Here is a 26,684-nt window from a genome sequence, read left to right on the forward strand (position 1 = left end):
CCCCTAGGCTCCAGCGCTTTTTCTTTCGAGGCTATTACCACCTCCCTGGTGGGCTTCCAGAGTCGCTGCTGCTCTCAAATCCAGAGAGATCTCTCTTTCTTCCTCCTATCCTCTGATTTTGCACTCTCTTTTTCTTTAACATTTCTTTAAATTGAAGCATAAATATATATTCAGAAAAAGTGCACAAATCCTAATTGTATAGCTTAATGAATATTCACAAAGAAAACACCACCTATGGAATAACTTCTCAGACCAAGACAGAATGTCAGCAGCATCTCAAAAGCCCTTGTCCCTTCTCAGATATTATCTCCCTTCCCTGCAAAAGTAAACACTACGGTTATCCTGACTTCTCATATCATTAATAACTTTAGTTTGTTTTTGAATGTTATGTAAATGTGAATCATACAATATGAGCTCTTTTCTCTCAGGCTTTTTTCACTTATGTTTCAGAGATTTAACTTCATGTTGGTTTGTCTTATCTATGAGTAATTTGTTCATTTTATTACTCTTGTTTGAATACACCACAATTTATTTATCTATTCTACTACTGAAGGACATTTAGGTTGTTTCCAGTTTGGGGCTATTATGAATAAAAACTTCTGTAACTATTCTTGTACTTGTCTTGTGGGACACATATTTATGTATTTCATGGGTCTATACCTGAGGAGTGGAACTGCTGGGTCATAGGGTATGTTTAGGGTAAGCTTAATTGATATTGCCAAACAGTTTTCCAAAGTAGCTGTGCCAATTTTACCTCCTTACAAGCAATGTATGTGAATTCCAGCTGCTCCAAATCCTCACCAACATTTTAAGCTCATAATAGTTTTAATTTGCATTGCCTGAGATCAATGAGATTGAGCACTTTTTCATGTTGACTGGCCTTTTGGATATTCTCTTTGGAGAAGTGACTGTTCAACTTTTTTGCCCATTTTCTTCTGCTGGGTCTTGTCTTGTCTTTTCTTTTTTATATTTATAGGAGTTCTTTAAACCATTCTGTCCTTTTCTTATTTATAGGGATTCTTTATTCTAGAAACAAGTCATTTGTTAGCTGTAGGTAAATGTCATCCCCTATCCTGGGACTTTCCTTTTCACTCTCTTGACAATGTGCTAAAGACACGGAAACTCTTGATTTTAATATAGCCCAATTTATCAGTCTCTTTATGTTTAGTGTACATGTCTATTTTATTAATACTTAAGAAATCTTTGCCCATCCCAAGATAGTTTCTTCTAGAAACTCTATTATTTTACCTTTTACATCTGGATCTACAATTCACTTGAAATTGTTTTTGATTGAGGAAGATGCCCGAGTCTGTTGTTTTCCATGTTGACCCAGCACCATTTATTGAAAGGCTGCTCATTCTCTACTACTCTGTGTTGCTGTTGCTATCTTTGTCATAAATCAAGTGTCCAGGCATATGCAGCTCTGCTTCTTGATTATTTATTCCATTCACATATCATACTGTCCTAATTACTGTAACTTTATAATAACTCTTTAGTAGCATAAGCCCTTCAACTTTGTACTTCTTTGTTTATGCTGGCTATTCTTGACCCCAGTGCATTTCCATATAAATTTATTTTACTTTTTTATTTTTAATTTTTATGGATACATAATAGTTGTACATATTTATGGTGCACACATGATATTTTGATACAAGAATATAATGTGCGATGATCAAATCTGGGTAGCTATACAAATTTTACAATCAGCTTATTAATGTCTTTAAAAAACTCTACTCTCATTTTAATTTGGATTGCATTGATTCTAGAAATCAATTTAAGGATAATTTACATCTTTACAATAAATATTAACTTCTCTAATCCATGTATAGATCCTTTTATTTAAGTTACCTTAAATTGTTCTCAATGTTTTGGAGTTTTCTATGTAGAAGTCTTGCATATCTTCATTATATCTATTGTAGGCATTTGATTTTTATGCTGTTATAAATGGTAATTTTAAATTTTATTTTAAATTGTTTGTTGCTGCTGTACAAAAAAATTAATTGATTTTTGTATATTGACCTTGATTCTGGTGACCTCACTAAATCCAACTATTACCTCTTATAGGGTGTCCACAGATTATTTTGCAGTTTCCCCATATACAATCTTGTAATCTGTGAAAATGACAACTTTATTTCTTCCTTTCTCATCCATATATTTTATGTATTTTTAATATATTTTATGTAGGCGTTTGTATTGGCTAGAGACCTTCAGTACAACGTTGAATAGAAGGGTAATAGCAGTTGTACTAGTTTCACTCCCTGTCTCGAGGGAAAGCTTTTAATATTTCACAATTTGGTATCCTGTTTGCTATAGGCTTTTGTTATAGACACCTTTTATCAGATTAACAAAGTTTGCTCCTATTCCTAGTTTGCTAGAGTTTTTCTTTTAATCATCAAAGGATATTAGATCTTATGAAAAGCTTTTTCTGTATCTACTAAACAGTTACTTCACCAAAAAAAAGATATACAGAGGGAAAATAGCATATGAAGGACTGCTTAGCATCATTAGTCATTAGGGAAATGCAAATTAAAACTATAATGAGATACCATTACATACCTAATGGGATGCCTGAGATTAAAAAGACTTCCCATTGCTGATAAGAATGTGAAGTCATAGAAACTTTCATACGCTAATAGTGGGGATGTGCAAAAGTACAACGACTATGAAAAATAGTTTGACAGTTTTTTTAAAAGTTAAACATATGATCTAGTCATTCCACTCCTAGGCATTTACCCCGCAAAATGAAAGCTTATATCCATTTAAAGACTTGTAGATAAAATGCTCATAGCAGTTTTATTTGTAATGCCCCCAAACTGGCGACAACTCAAATTTACATCACCAGTGAATAAACATCATGTTTTTATACAATGGAATATTACTCAACAATAAAAAGCAATGGAGTATTGATATATCAGCAACAGAGATGAATTTCATAGTAATTATGCTGAGTGAAAGAAGCCAGACAAAAAGAGTACATGTTACAGGTATATGATTTTTTTAATCTGTTGAGATACTCGTATGGTTTTTCTTTTTTAGTTCGTTAATATGATGAATTATATTGATTTTTAAATATTAAACTATTTTTGCATTACTGGGGTTGGTCACGATGTATTATCTTTTTATATATTGTCTGGTTTGATCTGCTAAAATTTTTCTAAGGATTTATGTATTTATGTTTATGAGGGCTGTTGACCTCTAGTGATCTTTTTCCCTCTTGTAATGATGCCATATAGTTTTGGTATCAGGTAGTGGTTGCCTCATTGAATGAGTTTGGAAATGTCTTTTCCTCTTCAGTTTTCTGGGACAGCTTGTATGGAATTGATAGGTGGAGTGTTCTATAAATGCCAATTAGGTCAGGTTAGGTAATAGTTTTGTTCAGGTTTCATATATCTTTACTGATCTATCTACTTGTTTAAATTATCGAGGGAGATGTTTTGAGATCTCTGACTATAATTGTGAAATTTTCTATTTTTTCTTGCAGTTTTATCAGTTTCTGCTTCTTATATTTTCAATCTCTTTTTATTGGATACATCAGCATTTAGGACTGTTATGTTTTCTTGAGGAGCTGACTGCTCATAATGACCCCATTATGAAATGACCCTCTTTATTGCAGGTGATATTTTTTGCTCTGAAATCTACTTTATCTGATAATATCTAACTATCTTTTGATTAGTGTTAGCATAGTAAATCTTTTTCCATTATTTTACTTTTAACTTATTTCTGAGTTTATATTTAAAGTATGTTTCTCCAAGGTAACATATAGTTGGGTCTTTCTTTCTTATCCAATCTGAGAATCTCTGTTTTTTAATTGGGATATTTAGATTATTTACATTTAATGTGATTATTGGTGTATAAGTTTAAGTCTATCATCTTGTGACTTGCTTTCTATTCGTCCCATCTGTTCTTTATTTACCTTTTCTCTGTCTCTTGTATTATTTTTAAAGCTTCAATTTTATCTCCTTTGTTAGCCTATTAGGAATAACTCCTTGTAGTATTTTCCTAGTGGTTACCTTAAAGCAACAGTTGGCAAACTTTGCTCCTTGGACCAAATCTGACCCACTGCCTATTTCTATTAATAAAGTTTTATTGGAACACGGCCACCCCAGTTTGTTTATGTATTGTCTGTGGCTGCTTTTACTCCATAATGGCAGCACTGAATAGTTGCCACAGAGAATAAATAGACTGCAAAGACTAAAATATTTACTATCTGGCCGGGCATGGTGGCCCACACTTGCAATCCCAGAACTTTGGGAGGCTGAGGCAGGAGGATTGCTTAAGCCCAGGAGGTCAAGGCTGCAATGAACTATGACTGCACCACTGCACTCCAACCTGGGCAACAGAGCAAGACCCTGTCTCAAAATATAGATCAATAAGATAGATAGATAGATAGATAGATAGATAGATAGATGATAGATAGATAGATAGATAGCTATAGATGGATAGATAGATAGACAGATATGTACTATCTGGCCCTTAGAAAAAGTTCGTTGATCCCTACATACTTTAGAGTTTATAGTATATATCTTTAACTTATCATGGTCTACCATCAAGTGATATTATAACACTTCACATGTAGTAGAAGAACCTTAAAACAGTATATTTTTATTTTTCCCTTCCTGACCTTTATGTTATTGTTGTTAAACATTTTACTTGTACATATGGTATAAACCCTACAAAACAGTTGTTATTTTTGCTTTACATAATTTTTTTTTTTTTTTGAGATGGAGCCTTGCTGTGTCGCTCAGGCTGGAGTGCAGTGGCGCAGTCTTGGCTCACTGTAACCTACACCTCCCGGGTTCAAGCAATTCTCCTGATTCAGCCTCCTGAATAGCTGGGATTACAGGCACCTGCCACCATGCCTGGCTAATTTGGTGAGGAGGCCTCCCAAAGTGCTGGATTACAGGCTACCACACCCGGCCCGTAATCATTACTTTTTAAATGTTTAAAATGTTATATTTAAATTATTCAAGGCTGGGTTTGGTGGCTCATGCCTGTAATCCCAGTACTTTGAGAAGCCGGGGCGGGCAGATCACGAGGTCAGGAGATCGAGACCATCCTGGCTAACATGGTGAAACCCCGTCTCTACTAAAAATACAAAAAATTAGCCGGGCGCGGTGGCGGGCGCCTGTAGTCCCAGCTACTCGGGAGGCTGAGGCAGGAGAATGGCGTGAACCCGGGAGGCGGAGCTTGCAGTGAGCCGAGATAGCGCCATTGCACTCCAGCCTGGGCGCAAGAACGAGACTCCGTCTAAAAAAAAAAAAAAAAAAAAAAGTTATTCAATTTATACTCATAATTTTATATTTTCTATTTACCCACATATTTACTATTTCCAGAGCTTCATTCCTTTATGTGATTCAGATTTCCTACTGGTATCATTTTCTTTGGCCTGAAGGGCTTCCCTTAACATTTCTTGTAGCTCCCATTTGCTGATGATTAATTCTTTCAATATTTATATAGTTTCAAAAGTTTTTATTCTACTTTTGCTTTTGAAGATATTTTTACTGAGTACAGGATTCTAGGGTGACAGGTTTTTTTTTTTCCTTTTATTGCCTTAAAGGTGTTGTTTTCAATATCAATCTGCTGTCATTCTCGTATTTGTTTCTTCATATGTGACATGTCTTTTTTCTCTGCCCAATTTTAACATTTTCTTCTTATCACTTTTTAAGCAATTTGATTATGGTTGGCCTACAGTGTCATTTTCTTCATGTTTCTTGTATTTGATGTTAAGTGACTTTCTTGAATCTGTGAGTCAATAGTTTTTTTAATCAAATTTGGAAAAATTTCAACCATTTTTTCTTGAACTATTTTTTTCTATTTCTTCTCTCCTCATATTTCTTTTTTTGAGAGCCTGATTACATATATATTAGGCTCCTCAAAGTTTCCACACAGCTCACTAATCCTTTTTCTTGTCCTTTTTCTGTTTTATTTTGTATAGTTTTATTTCTAGGTCTTCAAGTTTACTAATCTTTTTTTCCTCTAATGTCTAATTTGCTATTCATCTCATCTAGTGTATTTTTAATCTCAGACATTTAGTTTTCACATCTGGTAGTTCGATTTGGATCTTGTCATTATATCTTCCATATCTACTTAATATGTTCAGTCTTTTCTCTGGCTTCTTGAACATATGAAATACAGTTAGTGCAGCAGTTATAATGTTCTTCTCCACTAATTCTATCATCTGTATCATTTCTGAGTTGGTTTTGATCGTTTATTTTCTCCCCACTTTGAAGTATATTTTTCCTTCTTCCTCCTATTAATTTTTTATCAATGCCAGGTATTTTGAATTTTACCTCTTAGGTGCTATTTTTGTAGTCCCATAAATATTCTTGTGCTTTGTTCTGAGATGCAGTTAAATTATTTGGAAACAGTTTGATCTTTTCAGGTCCTGCTTTAAAGCTTTGTTAGCTGGAACCCGAGCAGTATTTAGTCTAGGGGTAATTTTGCCCCATTTCTGAGGCGAAACCCTCCTGCATACTCTATGTTCCATGAATTATGAGGTTTTCCCGCTGTGACTCATGAAAACAGGAGCTATTCCCGGCCCTGTGGAAGCCTCAGGGATTGCTCACTTGAATTCTGCCAGGCGGTTCCTTCTCCAGCCCTGGGTAGTTTTCTCATGCCATGTGTTGGTCAATACCCAGGAACTTACCCAGGGGACCCCGTTGCAGAGCTCCATAGCTCTCCATCTGGGTAGCTCTCTCTTCTCTGGTACTCTGCTCTGTGAACTTAGCTGTCTTGGTCTTTCTGGACTCCCAGATCTATTTCCTCAACTCAGGAAGACCACGGGGCTCCATCTGGATCCCTTCTTCCTGTGCTGTAGTCTTGAGATTTTCTCCTGGCAGAAAGCTGGGGGCCATCTTATTGCCAACCTCATTTATTTTGCTTCTCTCAGGGATCCCTGTCCTTTGTTGCCTGATGTCCAGTATCTTGATTGCTTTATATATCTTGCCTATTTTTAACTTTTTTTTTCCAGCTGGGAGGGCAAATCTAGTCCTGTTTTGGTAAGAAATAGGAGTTCAGTCATCCAGAGTGTTTTTCAAAAATTCTACTTTTTAAATTGTTTCATCAAGAGGGCTGCTCTGACACATGCATTTCTGTTATAGCCAGAAGCCTTGGATCTCCTTTCCAGTCAGGCAGAAACCTCTCCTTTCCCCAGGAGAATGTCCTTCCTTTAACCTTTTTTAAATAACTCTCTCTTTACTGCCTCCTCTGCACACTCTCTTAGCTGTTCTATAGGCTTAGGCTTTTAGAAACAAAAGCCAGGAAGTCTTGCAGCTGCTTCTGCCTTTTGATTTGCTGTATAGCTCTCTTAAAGCAAACAAACCAAAAACATAGCCATTCATCTACTTAAATGGGGAGGGGAGGAGAAGAATACATTTACTGTATATTGGTATCCCCAAATATTTTCTAGTTAAACACGTATTCAGCTCCTTTTACTTGCTTCATCCTCCACGCAGGCAGATTAGGCTTCAGTGTCCCTCTCCCCATCGTGTTTATTGAGCACTTACTAGAGGCCAGCTCAGGAAGAGGAAGCACAGCTCAGAGCTCAAGAGCCTGGACTCATTAGGCAAATCATGTTCACACCCTACCTGTTCCGCTTAAGTGCTGGGTGATTCGGATGAGTAACTTAATCCCTCTAAGCCTCAGTTTCCTCATCTGTGAAGCTGGTTCATGATTGTACCCCTTGAGGGGTCCCTATTGTCTTCAGGCTTCCCACTCTGAAAAGGAGTATTGTTTTTTAAAAAAATTCGGAGATGAAGAAATGAGCCTTACTGATAGTTTCCATACAAACCACCCTCTGTCATGGCTAACACATACTTTCTTCTTTCCTTCTCTTGACTGTTTTTTTTTCCCCCATTTCTGCGCGTATTTCCTCTCTGAGGGTTAGGATTCTGATGTTAAAATAATTTGGCTTACTGTTGTGAACAGCCTACAGAGTCAGGATGCACCCCCCCCCCCCCCACCCAAAATTTGGTTTGGATGTCAAGACTTACGGTGCCACACACACGCTCATGAAGAGTGTAGGAAAAGGCTTATCACCCACATAGTGAGGCCTTCTGAGGACAGCAGGACAGCCTTCCTAACCTGATCCAATAATGGCTTGAGAGAGCAGGGAAAGGAGCCTGGCTTGGGGGTTTTCTTATGGTTGGAAAGCGAGGCTGGACTGAGGGCAGGGGTCTGCGTGGTTTGAACTTCCAGCTGGTGCCACAGGAGGGAGCTCTGGGCTTTCTCATCCGCTTGCCCAGTGGTGGGGCAGAAGGGAATGGGGGAGTGGTGAAGCTGAAGAGCTATCAGCCATCAAACATCAAAAAACTGGAGTCAGAGTCCATTACACTTACAGGTTAGAGTCTATAATCAACCTGCTATGCAGACAGATGCTGCCAAGTTCTAGCAGTTGTGGAAGTCTCAGCAGGAGGGGAGTTTATACATCAGACATGCATGTATACATCGCAGCCTAGACAAACGAACTTTTAACTTCAGTTTCTATAGATGATCCCTTTCTGCTTTTTAACCCCATGTCTGCTCAAAACAGAAACGAAAACTTACACCTGTCTTGCACAGTGCCCTGAAAAGTGAGAGCCAGCCCCAGGCTGGGATTTCCCTAACCTCTTTGGATTTTAACGGCCTAATGCTGGTGTCTGAATCTAGGCCAAGGAGCAGTGAGGACGCTTCCTCTGTCCTGACCGCGCCTCGTCCAGGCTGCTCCCAGAATAGTTTTGCTGTCTCCTTCCTGCCTGGCAAGAATGTCTTTACTATCATCTCCTTCCTTTTCTCCGGGACAGCCTGTTTAAGGTACTTTATGTGACCACATCTCAGTAATTTAAGAGCTGGAGGGGGCAAGTCCGATAAATTGCCGAGAGGGAAAGAAAGTGGGGAATATTTTTTTTTAATCCGGTTTCGTGTCTGTTTCCTGTCAAAAGGCAAGTTTCTCTTCTCTACCATTTAAAATAAAACTTTAATATACACCTTTGTGTTTTCCACATTTGTCAATCATTGTTTTGTATTCATTTTGATTTTACTCCATTTTTGTTGTTTAGGTTTTACTGCTGCATATCCAACACAATCCTCCATTCCTTTTAAATCTCAAGCTTCAGTAATCCCAGAATCAGAAAAAAAAGGATTCAATAGTCAAGCCAAGAGATTTCCTCATAAGAAGGTAATGACGTTGTCTCAGGGGTTCTTTCGTTTTAGTCTGGATTTTAGCCTTGCGGGACAGGCACGTTCTGTCTGGCTGCTGTGTCTTTCTGTGGACAGTGGAGGGCAGTGTGCTCCCAGGAGCCGCGGCACCAGCTCCACTGAGGGGCACCGACTGGACTAACTGTAAGAACGAGCCTGAAAAATGGGACATCCACGGAAAAACAACTGTGTCTGGATTTATGGCGCCAAAAATATTGAACTGGACCAAAACTATTTTAAGAAAACAATATATTTTAAAAATCATCATAAAACTAAAAAATTGCAAAAATTCCCAAGTGTTATCAATTAAGTAAAAGATTTTAAAAAATTCTTCCCCATCCTTGTGAGAGGAAATCACATGACTGCAAATAACACAAGAGGAAAAGAAGAGTCGAATACATCTAGAATTACCTTTGGAGGGCCGGGCACGGTGGCTTATGCCTGTAATCCCAGCACTTTGGGAAGCTGAGGTGGGAGAATTAATTGCTTGAGCCAGGAGTTTCAGATCAGCCCAGGCAACATAGCAAAACCCAATCTCTACAAGAAAAAAAAAGAAAAAAGTACAAAAATTAGCTTGGCGTAGTGGTGTGTGCCTGTAGACCCAGCTACTCAAGAGGCTGAGGAAGGAGGATCACCTGAACCTGAGGAGGTCGAGGCTGCATTGAACCAAGATAGTGCAACTGTACCCTAGCCTGGGTGACAGAGCGAGACCCTGTCTGAAATTAAAAAAAAAAAAATTACCTTTGTAATGAGCCCTGCCCTACTTTAAAAACAAAAAAACAAAAAACAAAAAAAACTTCCTTAAACAATGTGTTATTAGCCGGGTGCAGTGGCTCACACCTGTAATCCCAGCAGTTTGGGAGGCCAAGGTAGACAGATCACCTGAGGTCACAAGTTCGAGACCAGCCTGGCCAACATGGTGAAACCCCATCTCTACTAAAAATACAAAAATTAGCTGGGAGTGGTGGCACACACCTGTAGACCCAACTACTGCCTCTCCTGAGGCAGGAGAATCACATGTACCTAGGAAGCAGAGATTGTAGTGAGCCGAGATCGCGCTACTGGACTTCAGCCTGGGCGACAGAATGAGACTCCATCTCAAAATCACCACCACCACCACCACAACGTGTTATCATATTCCTGTGTTACCCACCACCCCCCCTCCCTAAATCTTGCCGCATCTCTTTTCCTCTCTAACCTGGAAAGTTCTGCGTGGTTCCTGACCGGTCCTTATTTAATCTTTGGGATTTCTGGGACCTGACTTTCTCCTCTCTCACCAGCAGGGGACAGAAGCAACTCACAGGTGTCCTTAGAGTCTAAAAAGTTTTTCATTCCTTCATTCATTTAAGCAAGACCTTTAGAATAATGTTCTTTTGGAGGAGTCCTCATTTCACATATCTTTTGCTGCACTCTAAAAATGGTTTTCATCCTATTACCTTGCCCAGATGGCAGAGAGGGAATGAGGAGATCTAGGTTCTGAACGGAGCCAAGGCATGGAGTGAGGGGCCTTGGCCAGCCCTGGTGCCCTCAGCCTGATTCCTCCTTGGTAGATGAGAACGCTGAACTAGAGAATGTTTCAAGTTTCTTCCACTTCTGATATTTTAGGATTCTAAGAAAGCAAATAATAAAGAATAGAGTGTATGCACACAAACACACACACACAGTTTTAAATCACTTGTAGGTTTTCTCCAAAGACAATACATATTTGCTCAGGAGTTTTCTTCTCTCCCTAGTTTCTCTGTTTTAACTGTTTGGCTCTTTCCCATTTTCTGTCTGGTTTCCCATTTGTCAATTTAATGATAATATATTGTCCCTCTCTAGGATATTTGCAGCCCAGCCTCTGATAAAAACAATAGCAGCCACCATTTACTTATCCTTACTATGTGTACTTTTAGACTGCCTTTTATCTCTAATCCTCAGAACAATGCTGAAAGGAAGGGTTTATTATTTTAATTTAACACAAGAGGAAACCGAGGCTTAGGGAAGTTCAATGACCCACCCAAGGTCACACAACGCAGGGTTTGGCACTTAAGAGGCTCAAAGTAAATGTTTGCTGAATCAATGTTGAAAGAATTGGACCTCAACCCAGGTCTAGTTCACTCCAAAGCCTCTTGCTGTTTCCACACACTGCACCACACCTGCCTTTGTGGCCCGCAAAGCTGTAAATTTGGCCTGTGAAAGTCAGCAAGTTTCTGAAAAGGCCTTAGCAACACAGACCAAGCTGAAGACAGGGGAGGATGTCAGCTACCGTGGATGGGCCCCATCCCCCGTGATCTAGTTCTGAACACTCAAATTCAGAAAGCAAGCCGGCTGACTTGTCAAGTTAGTGTTTTAAAAGATGATTGCTTCTCAGAACGTTTTTGACTAAAGGAACCAAGGAGGCAGGTAGCCAAACCTACAGGCAGCATCGAATAGAGACGGGAATTGCTCAGAGATTGGGTTCCAACTTTTTAAATGTGGTCGTGTTACTTGACAACATGAAAACTTTCATCTCAGCATTTGTAAGCATTTTAGAAATAAGGATGGAATTTTATGGAAAGGGCAGGGGATCCATCAATCAGGCTTTCCGTGTCCTACTCTGTCACTGGCTGTGTGCCTTTAAACCAGTCACTTGACTTTTCTGGGCTTCAGTTTCCTCAACTGAAACATAAAATTTGGATTATATAATTTTTGTGGTCTCCTCAAGTTATAAAAACAGAAAAACAAATTCCTATTCTATGTTCGTTCTCATTTTTCCTGAGGGAAATGGCCATTGAGAAGTTAAAGATCTTGTTTAACATCACCTGATAATTTAGTGAGGCAATACAAATTAAAAACAGATTTTAAAACTCCAGGGCTTCACCACCCTTCTTAAAGCATTAGTCACCCACACCGTTGCTCCCGATCAAACATGGCTGCCTCCTGGCAGTAGTCCTGTGGCCCACCTTAGCACATCTTTGACACAGAGAATCAGTGCCCTTTGAAATGTGCACTTACCTTGTGAGGCTAACTTTGCAGTGAACCATCAAGGTCTCCTTGCCCAGCTCACATTCCCCATGAGAATCTTACTGCAGAGTACAGTGAATCCTTCACAGAGCTCAGTGTCGGGACTGGCAATTTTGGCTGCTAGAAATGAAGTCTGTTTTCCTGAACATTTTCGAGTTATTTACAGATGTGCTGGTAACTTTGCGTAGGTGAAGAGACATGCCTGATCTATGTGGCAGAGCATGGCCCAGCAGCCTGCCGGCCATTTTCTACCCCCGCCTCCCTGTTTCTGTCTCCACTTCACCCTGGATTGTGGTCACTGTTTCCCAAACTGTGTACCCCTAAGGACACCACTTAATGTCTTTGCTTCTCTGTTTCCTCATCCTAAAAATAAAGATGTTGTAATAGGTAGGTAAGCCCTTGCCAGGAATGAGTATTTCATGGTTCTAAACCTCATCCCTTCCAGGCTTGAATAAATAAATATGGGTAGGACATAGGTACCATGTGCTCTAGATGGGCACAATTTAAAAATATATGTTAATACCATTACATAGTAAATCTACCCTCCCAAATGGGAAGCCAGCCAGTGGTTAATTTGTGATGAAATCGTACAAAGTTAATATTGTTCACTTATTAACTTGATATGACACTAGGCCAGGGATGTTTAAATGAAAGAGGTTCAGTTTGCAGAAGTCACCATGTTCAAGGGGACAGCTGCCCCAAGTGTGCCCTCAGCTGCATATCTGACCCACAGTAGGGTCTGCCCTGCCTCCCTGCTCTGTGAAGCCTGACTTCTCTGCATCAGTCACCAGTACCCCTTCCTAAGGGGTCTGCAAACACTGGGCTGGCACTCATGACATGCCAGGTACCCCTCAAAGACCTTTGCATTTATTACCTCATTTAATCCCCATAATAACCCCGTGAGCTAAATCCCATCATTATCCATACTTTTCAGATAATGATCCTGAGATGAAAAGAGGGTGAAGTAGCTGGTGCAGTGGAGGCTGGGCAGAGTGAGGATGAACCCAGGTAGCAGCTCCTGGTCCTCAGACCCTGTTTCCCCAGCATCTTCCCCAGGTGGAGGCACCTCCCACAGCTCGTCTTATGCCCTTGACACAAGGTTAATGTGTGTGCTGTCTTACCTCCACCACCTGCCTAGGGGCTCCTTGGGCAGTGGTCATTGCTGTCCTTTCCAGACCCCACAAACCCCTCAAAAATGGATCAAATGACCCCAACTCAAGTCTGCGCATTTCCCATCGAGTCACGACCACACATCCATCCATGAGCACTGTTGTGATACATCTCCTTCCTCCCATTCCTAGACCTTGTGAGCTGCTAACAGGTTGCGTCTATATCTTCCATCCTTGGCACAGGTCCTGATGCACTGTAGGTTTCAATCAGTGTCCGCTAAATTGCATTTTTGCCCCTATCCCATGCAGGGCACTTCAAGAGGCTGCTAATAAGCTGCTCAGTCCCACTCTGAAGGTTTGTGACTCCCAAGGGAGTGTCCTGGCTCCATGGAGGCAGTAGCAGGCAACATCGTGCGTGGTGATGGTGATGGTGATGATGATGGTGATGATGGCGGGCCGCATCGGCGCTGTTCCACCCACTTTATGTGTGTTGACCCCTTCAATCCTCACACTTAGAGGCAGCAAAGGAGACAGTGGGTAGGGCTTCCATAGAGCGCTAGTAAATGCGAGTTCTCTTCCCTTCTCCCTCCCCATACATGTTTTTGTTTTGTTTGTTTATTTGGTTTTTGCCAAGAAACCAAGGAGTGGCTAAGTTCACACCAGTCACAACTTGGATTCTCGTTCTCTGGGATTTGCTCTGAGAGGCCTAAATTCATCCAAGTCACAGAATGTCAGTCGCAGGAACTGTTTTTGCACAGGTGAACGGTCTCTCTGAGGGTGGCATCCGCCCACCTCTAGAAGTCACAGGAGAACGCTTGACATTTCCCTCCCAGAGACCTACTTGGGCGTTGCACGAAGGCGGTGGTGTGCTGGTCAACCACCATTTACCCTCCTCGAAGAAAAGTGCTGAGATGTAGCATCTGCCCGTTTGTGGTATAAATACTCCCACCGTGGCCAATTTCAAGCCACCAGCAGCAACATTTTGGAATTTTTAACAGTTGTCCTCACAAGCTGCCGCTGGCCAGCTCCAGCTGCCGCTGCCTGGAGGACTCTCTTTTTGCTCACTAAGAACAAACAGGCAGCACTCCATTCCTCCAGGCTAAGTGGTAACAGCCTTCTTCCCATTTGCCTTGGACTCAAGCCAGTATGCAAAGTGGCAGAATTAAAGTGTGTTAAAGCCCAGGAAAGTTGTGAGCTTCAGCAAATGAAAATACAAGATGTCCGGTTAAATTAGAATTTCAGATAAATGGCAACTCTGTTAGTACAAGTATGTCCCAAATATTGCATGGGATATACTAAAATCATCATCTGCAGTTTATCTGAAATTCTAATTTAACTGGGCAGGTAGGATGGAGCCGGCATTTAGGTCTTGCATTTTGTCTGGAACCCCTAGCTCCTCAGACATATATGAGTGCTCAGAAAATTCTTGCAAACTGATGGTCAGGTTCAGAGTGTGGTGTAACCGGGAGCTAGAGGTGTGTGTCTTCATTATCTACTATTTAAACCTAGAAGAGTCACAGTGACACCTCCTGTGTCAGCTTTCCTAGATTCAGGGACTCTGGAAGCTCAAAAGCACCCCAAGGCCCAACACCTTGGACTTACAAATAAGGAAGCCCAGAGAGGTGACTTGCTCAAGATCACTTAGCGTGTGGCAGCACTGAGACTACAATTTCTGATTCATAACCCGGTGGGGATTTTTTTAATCCTATACAATCTCATTTGAGAATTAGTTTGGTTTCATGGTTAAGAGCAGACTCTGTGGTCAGAGTGCCTCGGTTCTGGCTCTGACATTTACTAGTTATGTGGGCCTTATCTCTTTTGGCCCCAACTTCTTTAAAATGGAGATTAAGTGAGCTAATAGTACATGTAAAGTCCTCAGAACAGTGCATGGCACAAAATGAGCATTCGATAAATTGATGCTTGCCCTGAAAACAGTTGCCTAGAAAAATCTCTTCCTTGTCTCCCCGTAGCCCTTGGTATCTGCATCCACAACACGAGGGTTCTTCTGGGCTCTCGGCCTGGGGTGCTGGAGTACCTGGCTCCACAGCGCCTCCTGCTGCCTGCCTCACTCTCCATGGCAGTCAGTTCCTCTTCCGTCCACCGGGGATCATTCTCACCTAAAAGCAGGAATCAGCACCCCTGTCGCCACCTCCCATGGGGCAAGGGTGAAAGGACTCACTGCATTTAAAAGTCAGCACAGAAGAACCCGTTAACAGCACTTTGACCCTATCCCTTATATGAAACCATAATTACACACTGCCCAGCCAGACTCGGAAGTCCTGGAAGGCACTGATGGTACCTTGGGCTTTCTACCCTAAGGAAGGCAGTAGGGATGGTGGAGACAGGACAGGCCTGAGTGGCACAGATTGGAGACAGCAAGCTCTGGAGTCGGGCTGTCTCGGTTCAGCTCTGGGGTTTGCCACTTACTAGCTGTGTCTCTGGGCCTCACTTTCCTTTAAGTAGCCCTGACCATACCTCACTGTAAAAGGCTTGTTATGAGGAGTAAACAAGACAGCACACACCGTGCGCTTGGCACTGAAGTCAGGTACTGCCACTTACAGCAGCGGGACCTTGGGCAAATTCATCTCCACGTGCCTTAGTGTCTCCATTTATCAACGGGGGACAGTAATCCCTTCATCACTGGCTGATGGTGAAAATGAGACCAACTTTGAAAAGCTTCTGACACCAAGCAGGTACCCAGGAACCTCTTGCCACAGTGGAGCATCCTTAGCATTTCACACCACTCAGCCAACTTCTGTCAACATTTACTTCCCCCTGGTAACTAGCATGGGAAATGCAATGAAAGCCCGATGAGCTGCCGCAGCAGAAATGAACTTGGAAGTGACCTCTGACTTATTCCTCTCTCACATGCCTGCATCATTCAGCACTTGAGCCTCAAGAGCTTGCCTCTTTTTGTCTGAGAGTTAGAAATGGCCTGGTTTGGGTTGAAGGTTGTTTTTGTTTCATTTTGCTTTATAAACAGAAACACTCCCTGGTTTCTCTTCTGAAAGGCTGAGGAGGAAGCTGAGTCAGGTGGGGTGGGGTGAACATGAAATCGCTCACCCTTCCCTTGCCGTGGGTCTGGCTTACCCAATCACTGCACACTGACTTGCACATCAGCCGCATTCAGTGTCCCACTTTAGGCCCATTTCTCTAATGACTTGAAAAAACGACTGTGTTCTTTTGGAATGCGGCAGGGCATAGTGGAAAGAGCAAGGGCTTTGGGAGTCTGGCCTGGCTTGGAATTCCAGCCCCACCACTTGGTAACTGAGACGAAGATCGGGCAAGTCAGGAAATGGTGGAGCTAGGCTGTCACCCACCAAGTGGTGGTAGCGCCTGTGCTGTGGGATTACAGTAAGGCTTAGTGTTAATGGATGTAAAGCCTGTGGAAAAGCACAATGGAATTGAAGTATCTCGATGACACCACCTTCTCTTCCCTTTCAGAATGATATCCCAGGACCTGGGTTCTACAATGTTATTCACCAGTCACCGGTGTCCAACAGTGTCTCATTGTCCAAGAAAGGAACTTGCATGTTTCCCTCAATGGTGAGAACCGCTTCTCTTGAGTAAAGCATTAACTGGTCAGTAATTTCCTTCATTGATTGCATAATTATATATTGGACATCTGGTCCTTTCTCTCCAAAGGCCCATGGTTCTAATTAGGAGAGTAACTGCCTCCTCAAATTTCATGCAGGTAAATTGGACCCTGTGTCTCTAAGTAACTTTTTCCCATCTCTACCCACTGCCAGGGTGGGAAGAGAAGCCAGAGGAATCTTCAGAACTTGTTCCTTCCAAACCAATTTTGTTATCACTGAGTGCACTAAGCAAGTATTTTCCTGAGATGTTTAGGCATGCCAGGAAATAGTTACTCTTACACATCTTGGTGTAATATGATTTTTACAATGCTTAATCTAATTGGTTGTCAAACTATTGAGAAATCTGATAGGACTAAAAAGAAAGCCGGCAGTGGGCCTGAAAAGTACTGGCCCCACCCCTTTCCTTCTCTTCGTAAGATATGGGACTTAATTTTTGTTGAGGGCTGTAACAATCAAGTAGCTATATGAATTGCCAATGACCCTGACCAGAGTTGGGCAAAGATAGGCTTCTTAAAAATGTTTATACATTGTCAAGAAAAATAGATACAGCAAAATAGATAAATGGTCAAGAAAAACAGATACAGCAAGGGGAAAGATACAAACTAGGGTAAGGCTACCTGAGGAAGAAAAGTGAAAAGTGGACAGGCACGGTGGCTCATGCCTATAATGCCAGCATTTCGGAAGGCCAATGCGGGAAGATCACTTAAGCCCAGGAGTTCAAGACCAGCTCGGGCAACATAGTGAGACCCCATCTCTACAAAATAATTTAAAAATTAGCCAGGAGTGGTGATGTGTGTCGATAGTCCCAGCTACTCGGGAGGCTGAGGTGGGAGGATCACTTGAGCCCAGGAGGTTGAGGCTGCAGTGAACTATGATTTCACCATCACACTCCAGCCTGGGTGACAGAGGCAGACTCTGTCCAAAAAAAAAAAAAAAAAAAAAAAAAAAGTGAAAAGAAAGCAAGCCCAGACTCTAACATTAAATTAACAAACATATGCCATCTTGTCCCTTTAAAAGTTATAATAATTTCTTGCACAGATGTATTATGATGCCTGACATTGGAATTGATTTTTTTTTTTAACCACACAAAGGGACCATTTAAGACACACTAAATGTAGCCACATCTTATTGGAATTCGAATTTGGCAGAATTGGATACTCAAGGAACAGACCAGCTTTGGAGTTAACTCCCCATTACCGAAGAAGCTGAGTTTGTACATGGCCTCAGTAGGTCCACAGAACAGCCATGCCTCTACCTATTTTTCTGCCACCAGCTCTGCTAGGAAAGAAACTCAAAAGAAGTGCCGTCTCATGAAGTCCTGGTGTAGAAGACAAGACTTCAGACCTGATCCTGCCTCAGCTGTGGATTCTTGACATGACCTCAAGCACGTCACCCTTCTGTGTCCCAGTTGCCTCATGAAAGTGGAGACTCCCTGGAGGCACTGGGCAAATTAACGTTGCAATGAGTGAAATACTCTTTGAAACAGCAAAGCATTATAAACATGCTAAATATTATGATTGTTACCACCTGAGTCACAAACAATACTTCCTGCAACACCTAGGTTTTCTCTCCGAGAACTTCTTTGCTAAATAATGGCACTGCCCATTCCTTCTTGGTGCCAACAAAGAGACTGAATCAGAGGACACGATTGGTTGTCTACAAGGCTTTGCGTGCGGTAACTTTCCAAATGAAAAGCCGGACTATCTGGAGGAGAAGGGGCCCAAGGCAAGAGCTGAGTGTTACAGAACCTAGCCACGCCTTTCAGGCCTTTAAAAAATTCAGAACCAAACCCTAAAGAAGGCAGACTTTGAGCTGCTCAGGCTTCCCCCTCTCCTCCCTTTCACAAATATGGGAATTTGTATTTATAGTTATGTTACACTCAGGTATAAGCACTTAAGGTCCTGTACCTGGGGATGGGTGCCTGAAGTGGTCGATGGCGATTAGGAGATCTCTGCGTTTTACCTCATTCCTGTGTGAACTGGATGAGAATTTCATATCCCCCACCCCACCGCCTCTTTCAGTAACTTTCACCTTTAGCACCTCCTCCACTTCTGCATCCCAAGACTTAGAGGGAATTAAAAGTAGCTCTCATCAGAGAAAGATCAGAATGACCAGCAGGAATGTGATTATGGGTGAGGCTGACCAAAAAACTCTGTGGGTCTATAAATTTTAGAAACTTCCTCATGACTGTTGAAACAACTACACCCAACCTTTTGAGAGACCTGTCATCTCTCTAAGTCCGAATGATATAAAGAGCTTTATTAGTATATTCCAAATCTTTGCTCCAGAATCTTCCACAGGACTGACTAGGAGAAGTGTATGAGGCAGGTGGGTGGAGAGTTTGATGGCCTCTCTGTATTTGCATGCTGGCAGGAGCGGCTCTAGAAAAGTTAGTAGGTGCTGGAGAGAAGTTCATAAATGCCGGCATTTGGCCAGATTGGAGGCCACAGGCCTGGCAAGTAAACCAAGGGGTGTGTAGTGTTGGTGAGTGAGTGTTACTGTAGCCACATTCTGAGACTAATTCTATTACGATACTTTATAAAACATTGCCTCTACTGGGACTTTTTTGGGAAGAAGTTTTTTCATTTTCAAAATGTAAGTTGTAGGTGTTCTAAACCAAAAAAGAGTCTATGATTGAATGGGCTTGCTGTTATCCCAGAGCCATGCCGCTCAACCCTTTCCTCTTTAGAATGGGCTCTCTGATCCATGTCATGTAGTGGAGGCTGACTGCTTGGGTAGGAATGCTGGTCCTCCGCCTGAATTAGCTGGGGAAGTTCAGCTTCCTCATCTGTAAAGTAGAGATAATCATAAGATGCACTGCTCAGGGTTGTCGTGAGGATTCAACACAAAAACCCACCAAAGGTATTGGTTAACTCTTGGCCAGAATGAAAAAGATGAAGCACGTTCAAAGCTGGGGTGACCTTACTTCTAGGAGCATCAGCAAATCCTTACACACTGCATGTAGCCGCTTCTTATTAGAATTCGAGCTTGGCAGAGTTGGATACTCAAGGAACAGATCAGCGTTGGAGTTAACTTCCCATTACTGAAGAGGCTGAGGTTGAGCTGGAGCTTGAACCCAGGTTAGGCTCTGAACAACTTAGGCTCTGGACAAGAACACTCCCGCTTCTGGTGCTACACCCACCCAAATGCTAGTGGGGGTCCATAAACCAGACGCTGAGGACCGTCACCACCAAGCACAGAGTGAAGTAGGGGGGCCCTAATGCCTTCCTTTTGGCTCACCCACTTTCTGTGTTTGTGTAGTTATTGATTCCTATCAAGTGAGAAAATCCAGGGCAATGTTCTCAAGCTTTTGACCATTAAATAGTGGGAAATTTTTTGTTTTATCAGACTCCAATACTTGCCATGCTATCTTAGGGGAAAGTGATGTTATCACTGAGTTTCTGTGACTTTTGTCCCTGTTCTTTTGACAAACATTGATTCTGTTTGTTTTTTAACTGAAGATAATTTATCGTGGCTTCCTGAAAGGGTGGGATTGGTTCTGTTAAACCGTGAAAATACCGTAGGATTTGATGAAAACAGTAATTTGGTGGAGGGTAGGAGGCACGGATGGACAACAAGCCCCCTGGAGCTTTGTTTGAAGCAAACTCGTTGCTTTGGCAGTTCAGATCATTTAACCTTAGAAACAAGATGTGAGATTTTACTCAGAAGAAAAGCCTAGGCTGAGAAGAGCATCTAAAGCTTCCTATCACATAAATTACCCAACAGCTGATGAGTCAAGGGTAAGTGGCCTGGAACAGGATCGGGTGGAAATGCATTTATGGCAAAATCATTTTTGCCAAGTCCCAAACAGAAGATGAATAATTTGAGTTAGTTTACAGAAGCGAGTACAGGTCTGAACTTGCGTTTTCCAAGGGAAGATCCTCAAAGCCCGAGGTCAGTTTATCATTGTTACCTGCCAGAGTTTCGCCTTTTATAAAATGCATTTAGACCTTGTGCTGGTCACCATCTTTTTGACATCTGTCCTTCAGATCCACAATATTATGTGACAATGCTGATTCCTTTGGTTGTCTCCTTACAGTGCGCCCGATTGGACACCATCATTTCTAAATACCCTGCAGCGAACGCATACACTATCCCATCGGATTTTATTTCCAAGAGAGACTTTAGTAATTCATGTTCCAGCATGTTCCAGTTGCCAAGCTTTATGAAAGCTCTCAAATTTGAAACTCCTGCACCAAACTATTACAATGTAAGAACTCTGCCTATGCTTGCTAAATATAGATCGAATTAATGGTTTACTAAAATAAAAGGAAGGGGGATCTTGGGGACATCGTATTTTAATGCAGTTGTCAAGCCAGTTAGCATTTGTTGACTACCCAATGGGTGCCTAAGGCTGTACAAGACTCTTACAGGGAATTTGCAGACCCCAGAGATCAGGATGGGCAACATGGAGGCCAGTATCAAGCTGTGGGGAGGCCACTGCCCTGAGAAACACATATTCTAATTACTCTTGTCCTGTAACCTTTCTGGGACGTAGTTTTCTCATCTGTAACAATGGGTGTATTATTTACCACTTTGTCTGCAGCCACTAATGATTTACTTTTTAGGTTCTTCTAGGGAAAATAAACTTTCATATCAGAAAATCGGTGTTTTAACAGTCGTGCCCTGCTGTGCCAATTATGATCGCTTTGTATTCACTGACGCAGAATGGCATGGATGGTTAAGAGATGGACTCAGGAAGGTTTGGTTTAGCTCTCATCTGTTGCCACTTTCTAACTGTGCGGCCTTCGGCAAGTCCCTTAACCTTTCCAGGGCTTAGTTTATTGATCTGTAAAATGGTGATGTATGTTCACCTCATCGTGTTAATGCAAATATTAAATGAGATAATGTATGCTTCATGCCCAGGACAGCACCAGTCACACAAGGACCACACAATACATGGAGATTGGTAGGGCTGTCTTTGTTAGTACATGAAGGGTATTTACTTACCCTTAAATACAAGCAAGTAAGTAAGTCACAGCCCCCACTGTACAATGGAATCAATTCTACTTGCCCTACAGGGTTACCATAAGGCAACGAACGTGAAAGCACTCTGAAGTGCACAAGATATGAATTGTACTTAAGACATTAATGTTATGCCATTTTCCAAACTATTTTGGTTTTATACATTTATTATACCATTTCCTTTTTTCCTTCATAATATTGATAATTAATAATTGTTTTTCTGACTACAAAAATCCTGCCCACCTTCTATGATGGATTCAAGCTTTTTTTTGAGACGGAGTCTTGCTCTGTTGCCCAGGCTGGAGAGCAGTGGTGCAATCTGCAGGCTCCACCTCCCGGGTTCACACCATTCTCCTGCCTCAGCCTCCCAAGTTGCTGGGACTACAGGCACCCGCCACCACACCCGGCTAATTTTTTGTATTTTTAGTAGAGATGGGGTTTCACCGGGTTAGCCAGGATGGTCTCAATCTCCTGATCTCGTGATCCACCTGCCTCGGCCTCCCAAAGTGCTGGGATTACAGGCGGGAGCCACCGTGCCCGGCCTCATTTAAGATTTTCTAGTAGCCACATCTAAAAAGAAAAAGGGACAGATGAAGTTAATTTGAGTAATATAGTTTACCCAACAGATCCAAAATATTATCATTTCAACACTAATCAATATAAAAGTTATGAATTTTATATTTGAGGAAGACTATTTTCCTTGTAGTGAGTCTTTAAAATCCAGTATGTGTTTTATTCTTCCAGCACATTTTAATTTGGGCCAGCCACGTTTCCAGGGCCAATAGCCACATGCAACCTGTGGCTACTATACTGGGCAGTCCAGCCCCAGGCAGTCTTCCCTCGGCATAATCAGAGCCTGAAAATGATGAGGAGGAGGAGGAGGAGGATGAAGCACTTCTCATGTACTGAGTGCTGGTCTAAGAGTTATGTATTAATCATATTTAATACTCACAAGTGAATCCATAAAGTGGATTATCTTCTTCCCAGTATAAAGAAGAGAAAGCTAAGGCTCAGAGAGGTGAAGGGACTTGCACAGTTACCCAGCTTGAAGGCATCATTTGCACTTCAGTGGGCACCAGTGGATGGCTGGGGTGGAAAGCTGGGGAATGATCAAAGTCACCTCGTTCCAGCCCTGACAGGCTTCCCTCTGTGGATCCTGTTGCTCCTCTGTGCCAGGCTGGTGATACAGCTTAGATTCCAGTGGGGAATTCAGAAAAGAACAGGTAAACAAACAAAATAATTACAAACTGTGGTCAACTTTGAGGGACAGCTGGAGCCTGAGGGAGAATATGTGGGAGATATGGAGGTTGGCAGTACCAAGTCAGCCTTCTCTGACTTGGTGGTCAGAGAAGGCTCCGAGACTGAGACCCAAGGATTGAGGAAGAGCCAGGGTTGGAGAAAGAGCATGTGCCAAGGTCCTGGTATAGCAAGGAGCCCAGCCCACGAGGACCTTCAGGAAGGTTGAGTGGCTAGTGTAGGATGAGCAAGAGGAGAAGGGAGAAGGGGGCACCAGACAGACAGCGGCCAATTCACACAGGGCCCTGAAGATCCCAGGAGGAAGTTCACATTTTGTTCTCTGGGTCCTAGGAAGCCCATGAGTGGGGCTGGAGGTATGGGGTGGTGTGATCTGATGCTTTTTTTTTAGATGGAGTCTTGCTCTGTCGCCCAGGCTGGAGTGCAGTGGCACGATCTTGGCTCACTGCAACCTCTGCCTCCCCAGTTCAAGTAATTCTCCTGCCTCAGCTGGGATTACAGGCACATGCCACCATGCCCAACTAATTTTTGTATTTTTTTCTTTTTTTTAGTAGAGATGGGGTTTTACCATGTTGGCCAGGCTGGTCTCAAACTCCTGACCTCGTAATCCATCCACCTCGGCCTCCCAAAGTGCTGGGATTACAGGCATGAGCCACAGCTTCTGGCCAATCTGACATATTTTTTAAAAAGTTCCTTCCAGCTGCTGTGTGGTGAATGGACTGCAGTGTGGGTTGGAGAGTGGGTTCTGGAAAACCAGCGAGGAGATTATTATGCTAACAGGAGAGACGGCAAGGTGTGATCCAAGAAAGTGATCAGAAAGGGGCTTAGCCATTGCCCCTTTGTCAATCCCAAGTGGGAACCAGGCTACTTGGGAGAAAAACACAGGCACTGACTGTCTGTGCGGATGCCCCTCTCTGCAGCCTCCCGGTTGTAGCTGAAGGATGCTGCCGTCAGTGTTTCATGCACCATTCTCCCCGAATCACTGTCTACTCCTTCACCTGGCTTCCTGTCTCCAATGCCCAGCACAGGTCCTGGGATGCAGTAAGCATCCAATCAATGTTTATGACATCAAAGGAATAACTTTCCAGTAGTATGCAGCTGTTAATCTAGAAAGGACCTCTTCCCAAGATAGAATTGTGTCCTTCTGCCAATAGATACATTTAGGCACATGTTTTTTGTTCATTATTGTCTTAATATGACCCTGAAAATAATACACGCTCATCATAAAATATATTCAAGCCCTGTAGAAACCCATTAATTAGAAAGTGGAAGTCCCTTATAATTCTACTTCCCAAGGGAAACCACTGCATCAATAACCAGGTGCAGGCCGGGCACAGTGGCTCACGCCTGTAATCCCAGCACTTTGGGAGGCCAAGGTGGACAGATCACCTGAGGTCAGGAGTTTGAGACCAGCCTGGCCAATATAGTGAAACCTCGCCTCTACTAAAAATACAAAAATAAGCCAGGCATGGTGGCACACACCTGTAATCCCAGCTACTCGGGAGGCTGAGGCAAGAGAATTGCTTGAACCTGGAAAGTGGAGGTTGCAGTGAGCCAAGATCACACTACTGCACTCCAGCCTAGGTGGCAGAGTGAGACCCCATCTCAAAACAAAACAAAAACCAGATGCAATTTCTTTCATATTCTCTCCTACCTCTGTCCCTCCACCAGTATTAGCATTATTCTGTACACAGCACACATGCGTTTTCTTCTTAGTTTTCTTTCCATGGCAATACAATAAATCTGCTTCAGTCTTTTTTAACCTGCTGAATATTTTCCTGGCCCCATCGGGAAATCTTCCAGCGACACACACTCAGCGTATACAAAAATGCTCCCTTTTTCAGTTGCTTTTCTGTCTGGGTGAAAAATAAAGCTGAAGTGCTGTTTTGTCTACAGGTGGCTTTTTTTCAGGCCAGGAGAACAATGGTTGAGTCAACTGGTGAGGAGTAGAAATGCAGTAATCCTGTTAGCCACACTGTGCTTTGAGGTCTGTCAAAGCCTTTCTCTGCCTTTGCTGCCACCATCCCTCACTTGTATATTCGAGTCCTCTTCCTTGGTAATGTGTTATTACCTTCTCTCCGGCAACCTGGCTCCTCTCCCCCACTCTCCGTGTCCAGTAATTAACCTGTCCCATCTGGTCTCTTTGTTTGCCTTCTCTGCATGCCGTCTAGCCATTAGGGCCCTGGGAAAAGCTAAATTCCTCCACCTTTGTAAACACAAAATCAAAATGCCATCTGCATTTCTCGAGAAACATTTTTTTTGACAAAGGAGTATCACAGCAAATCAAACCATCCTGGCCCCAGCAAATAGTTTCACTCATTCAGCAAATATCCCCAGCAATCACAGGTTTAATTTGTATTGCCTCTGTTCTCCAATGAATACAGGAGACTGCAAATTGGCATTTAAAATATTTATGATTCACGTGTAACAGAAGAATGATCTCAGGGTTTTTTTCCTATTATTTTTAGAGTTCTGAACACATCGCACACTCTCAAATGTATTTCGTGAGTTGGCCAGAATTCTTAATTTCTGGTCAGTTCAGGAAAGTCGAGACAAGGGAATGCTTGCAAATGTGATCACAATCTTAAATGATACGACTTTCTTGTGTGCCCCAAATGCTGCATTTATAGAAGGGCTGTTTGAACAGTGAGCAATGCACCTAGGAATGAGGATGGGGATGGGTAGGACTACGTGTCCTGAAAACAGTAAAAATAGTAGAAAACCAGGTGCAGTGGCTCACACCTGTAATCCCAACACTTTGGGAGGCCGAGGTGGGCAGATCATTTGAGTCTAGGAGTTCAAGACCAGCCTAGGCAACATGGTGAAACCCCATCTCTACAAAAAAACACAAAAAATTAGCCAGGTGTGGTGGCGTGTGCCTGAAGTCCCTGCTATTCTGGAGACTGAGGTGGGATGATTGCTTGAGCCCGAGAGGCAGAGGTTGCAGTGAGCTGAGATGGCATCACTGCACTCCAGCCTGGGCAACACAGTGAGACTCAGTCTCCAAAAACAAAAACAAAAAAAGTAGCAACAATAATGAAGATAATTTGCGGGTGTAGCATTACACACTTAAAAAAAAAACACTTTCCGGCCGGGCGCAGTGGCTCACGCCTGTAATCCCAGCACTTTGGGAGGCCGAGGCGGGCGGATCACGAGGTCAGGAGATCGAGGCCATCCTGGCTAACATGGTGAAACCCTGTCTCTACTAAAAATACAAAAAAATTAGCTGGGCATGATGGTAGGCGCCTATAGTCCCAGCTACTCTGGAGGCTGAGGCAGGAGAATGGCGTGAACCCGGGAGGCAGAGCTTGCAGTGAGTGGAGATCTCGCCACTGCACTCCAGCCTGGGAGACAGAGCAAGACTCTGTCTCAGAAAACAAACAAACAAACAAACAAAAAAAACACTTTCCTAGCGGTGATCTCTGTTGGGCCACCACCACTCCCTGACGGAACTCCACAGCAAGTGGAGCTGACTGTCCAATCCGTTTTACAGATGAGAAAACTGGGTTTCAGAGAGGTTACAGAACTGATGCAGGGCCACACAGCCTGTCCTTAGCAGAAGTGAGCCTGGAAGCCACCCTGCAGCTAGCTGTGTGTTCTG

At 42.6% G+C, this 26,684-nt stretch overlaps 1 protein-coding gene across 9 annotated transcripts in view; it reads left to right on the forward strand.

The window, feature by feature from the left end:
• The window catches only part of STPG1 (sperm tail PG-rich repeat containing 1), a 58,108-nt gene that overhangs the window by 14,368 nt on the left and 17,056 nt on the right, over positions 1-26,684 (forward strand). For 5 of the 9 annotated variants that reach the window (XM_063804243.1, XM_063804245.1, XM_016956422.4 and 2 more), the window contains 3 exons: positions 9,036-9,154; positions 16,713-16,814; positions 20,904-21,074. In XM_063804243.1, coding sequence (XP_063660313.1) covers positions 9,036-9,154; positions 16,713-16,814; positions 20,904-21,074 — 392 coding nt within the window. The remainder of the gene's footprint in view (positions 1-9,035; positions 9,155-16,712; positions 16,815-20,903; positions 21,075-26,684) is intronic. The other 4 variants (XM_016956403.4, XM_016956430.4, XM_063804252.1 and 1 more) reach the window with 1 other exon arrangement.

This window comes from Pan troglodytes, chromosome 1 (genome assembly GCF_028858775.2).
Source record: "Pan troglodytes isolate AG18354 chromosome 1, NHGRI_mPanTro3-v2.0_pri, whole genome shotgun sequence".
NCBI lineage: Eukaryota > Metazoa > Chordata > Mammalia > Primates > Hominidae > Pan > Pan troglodytes.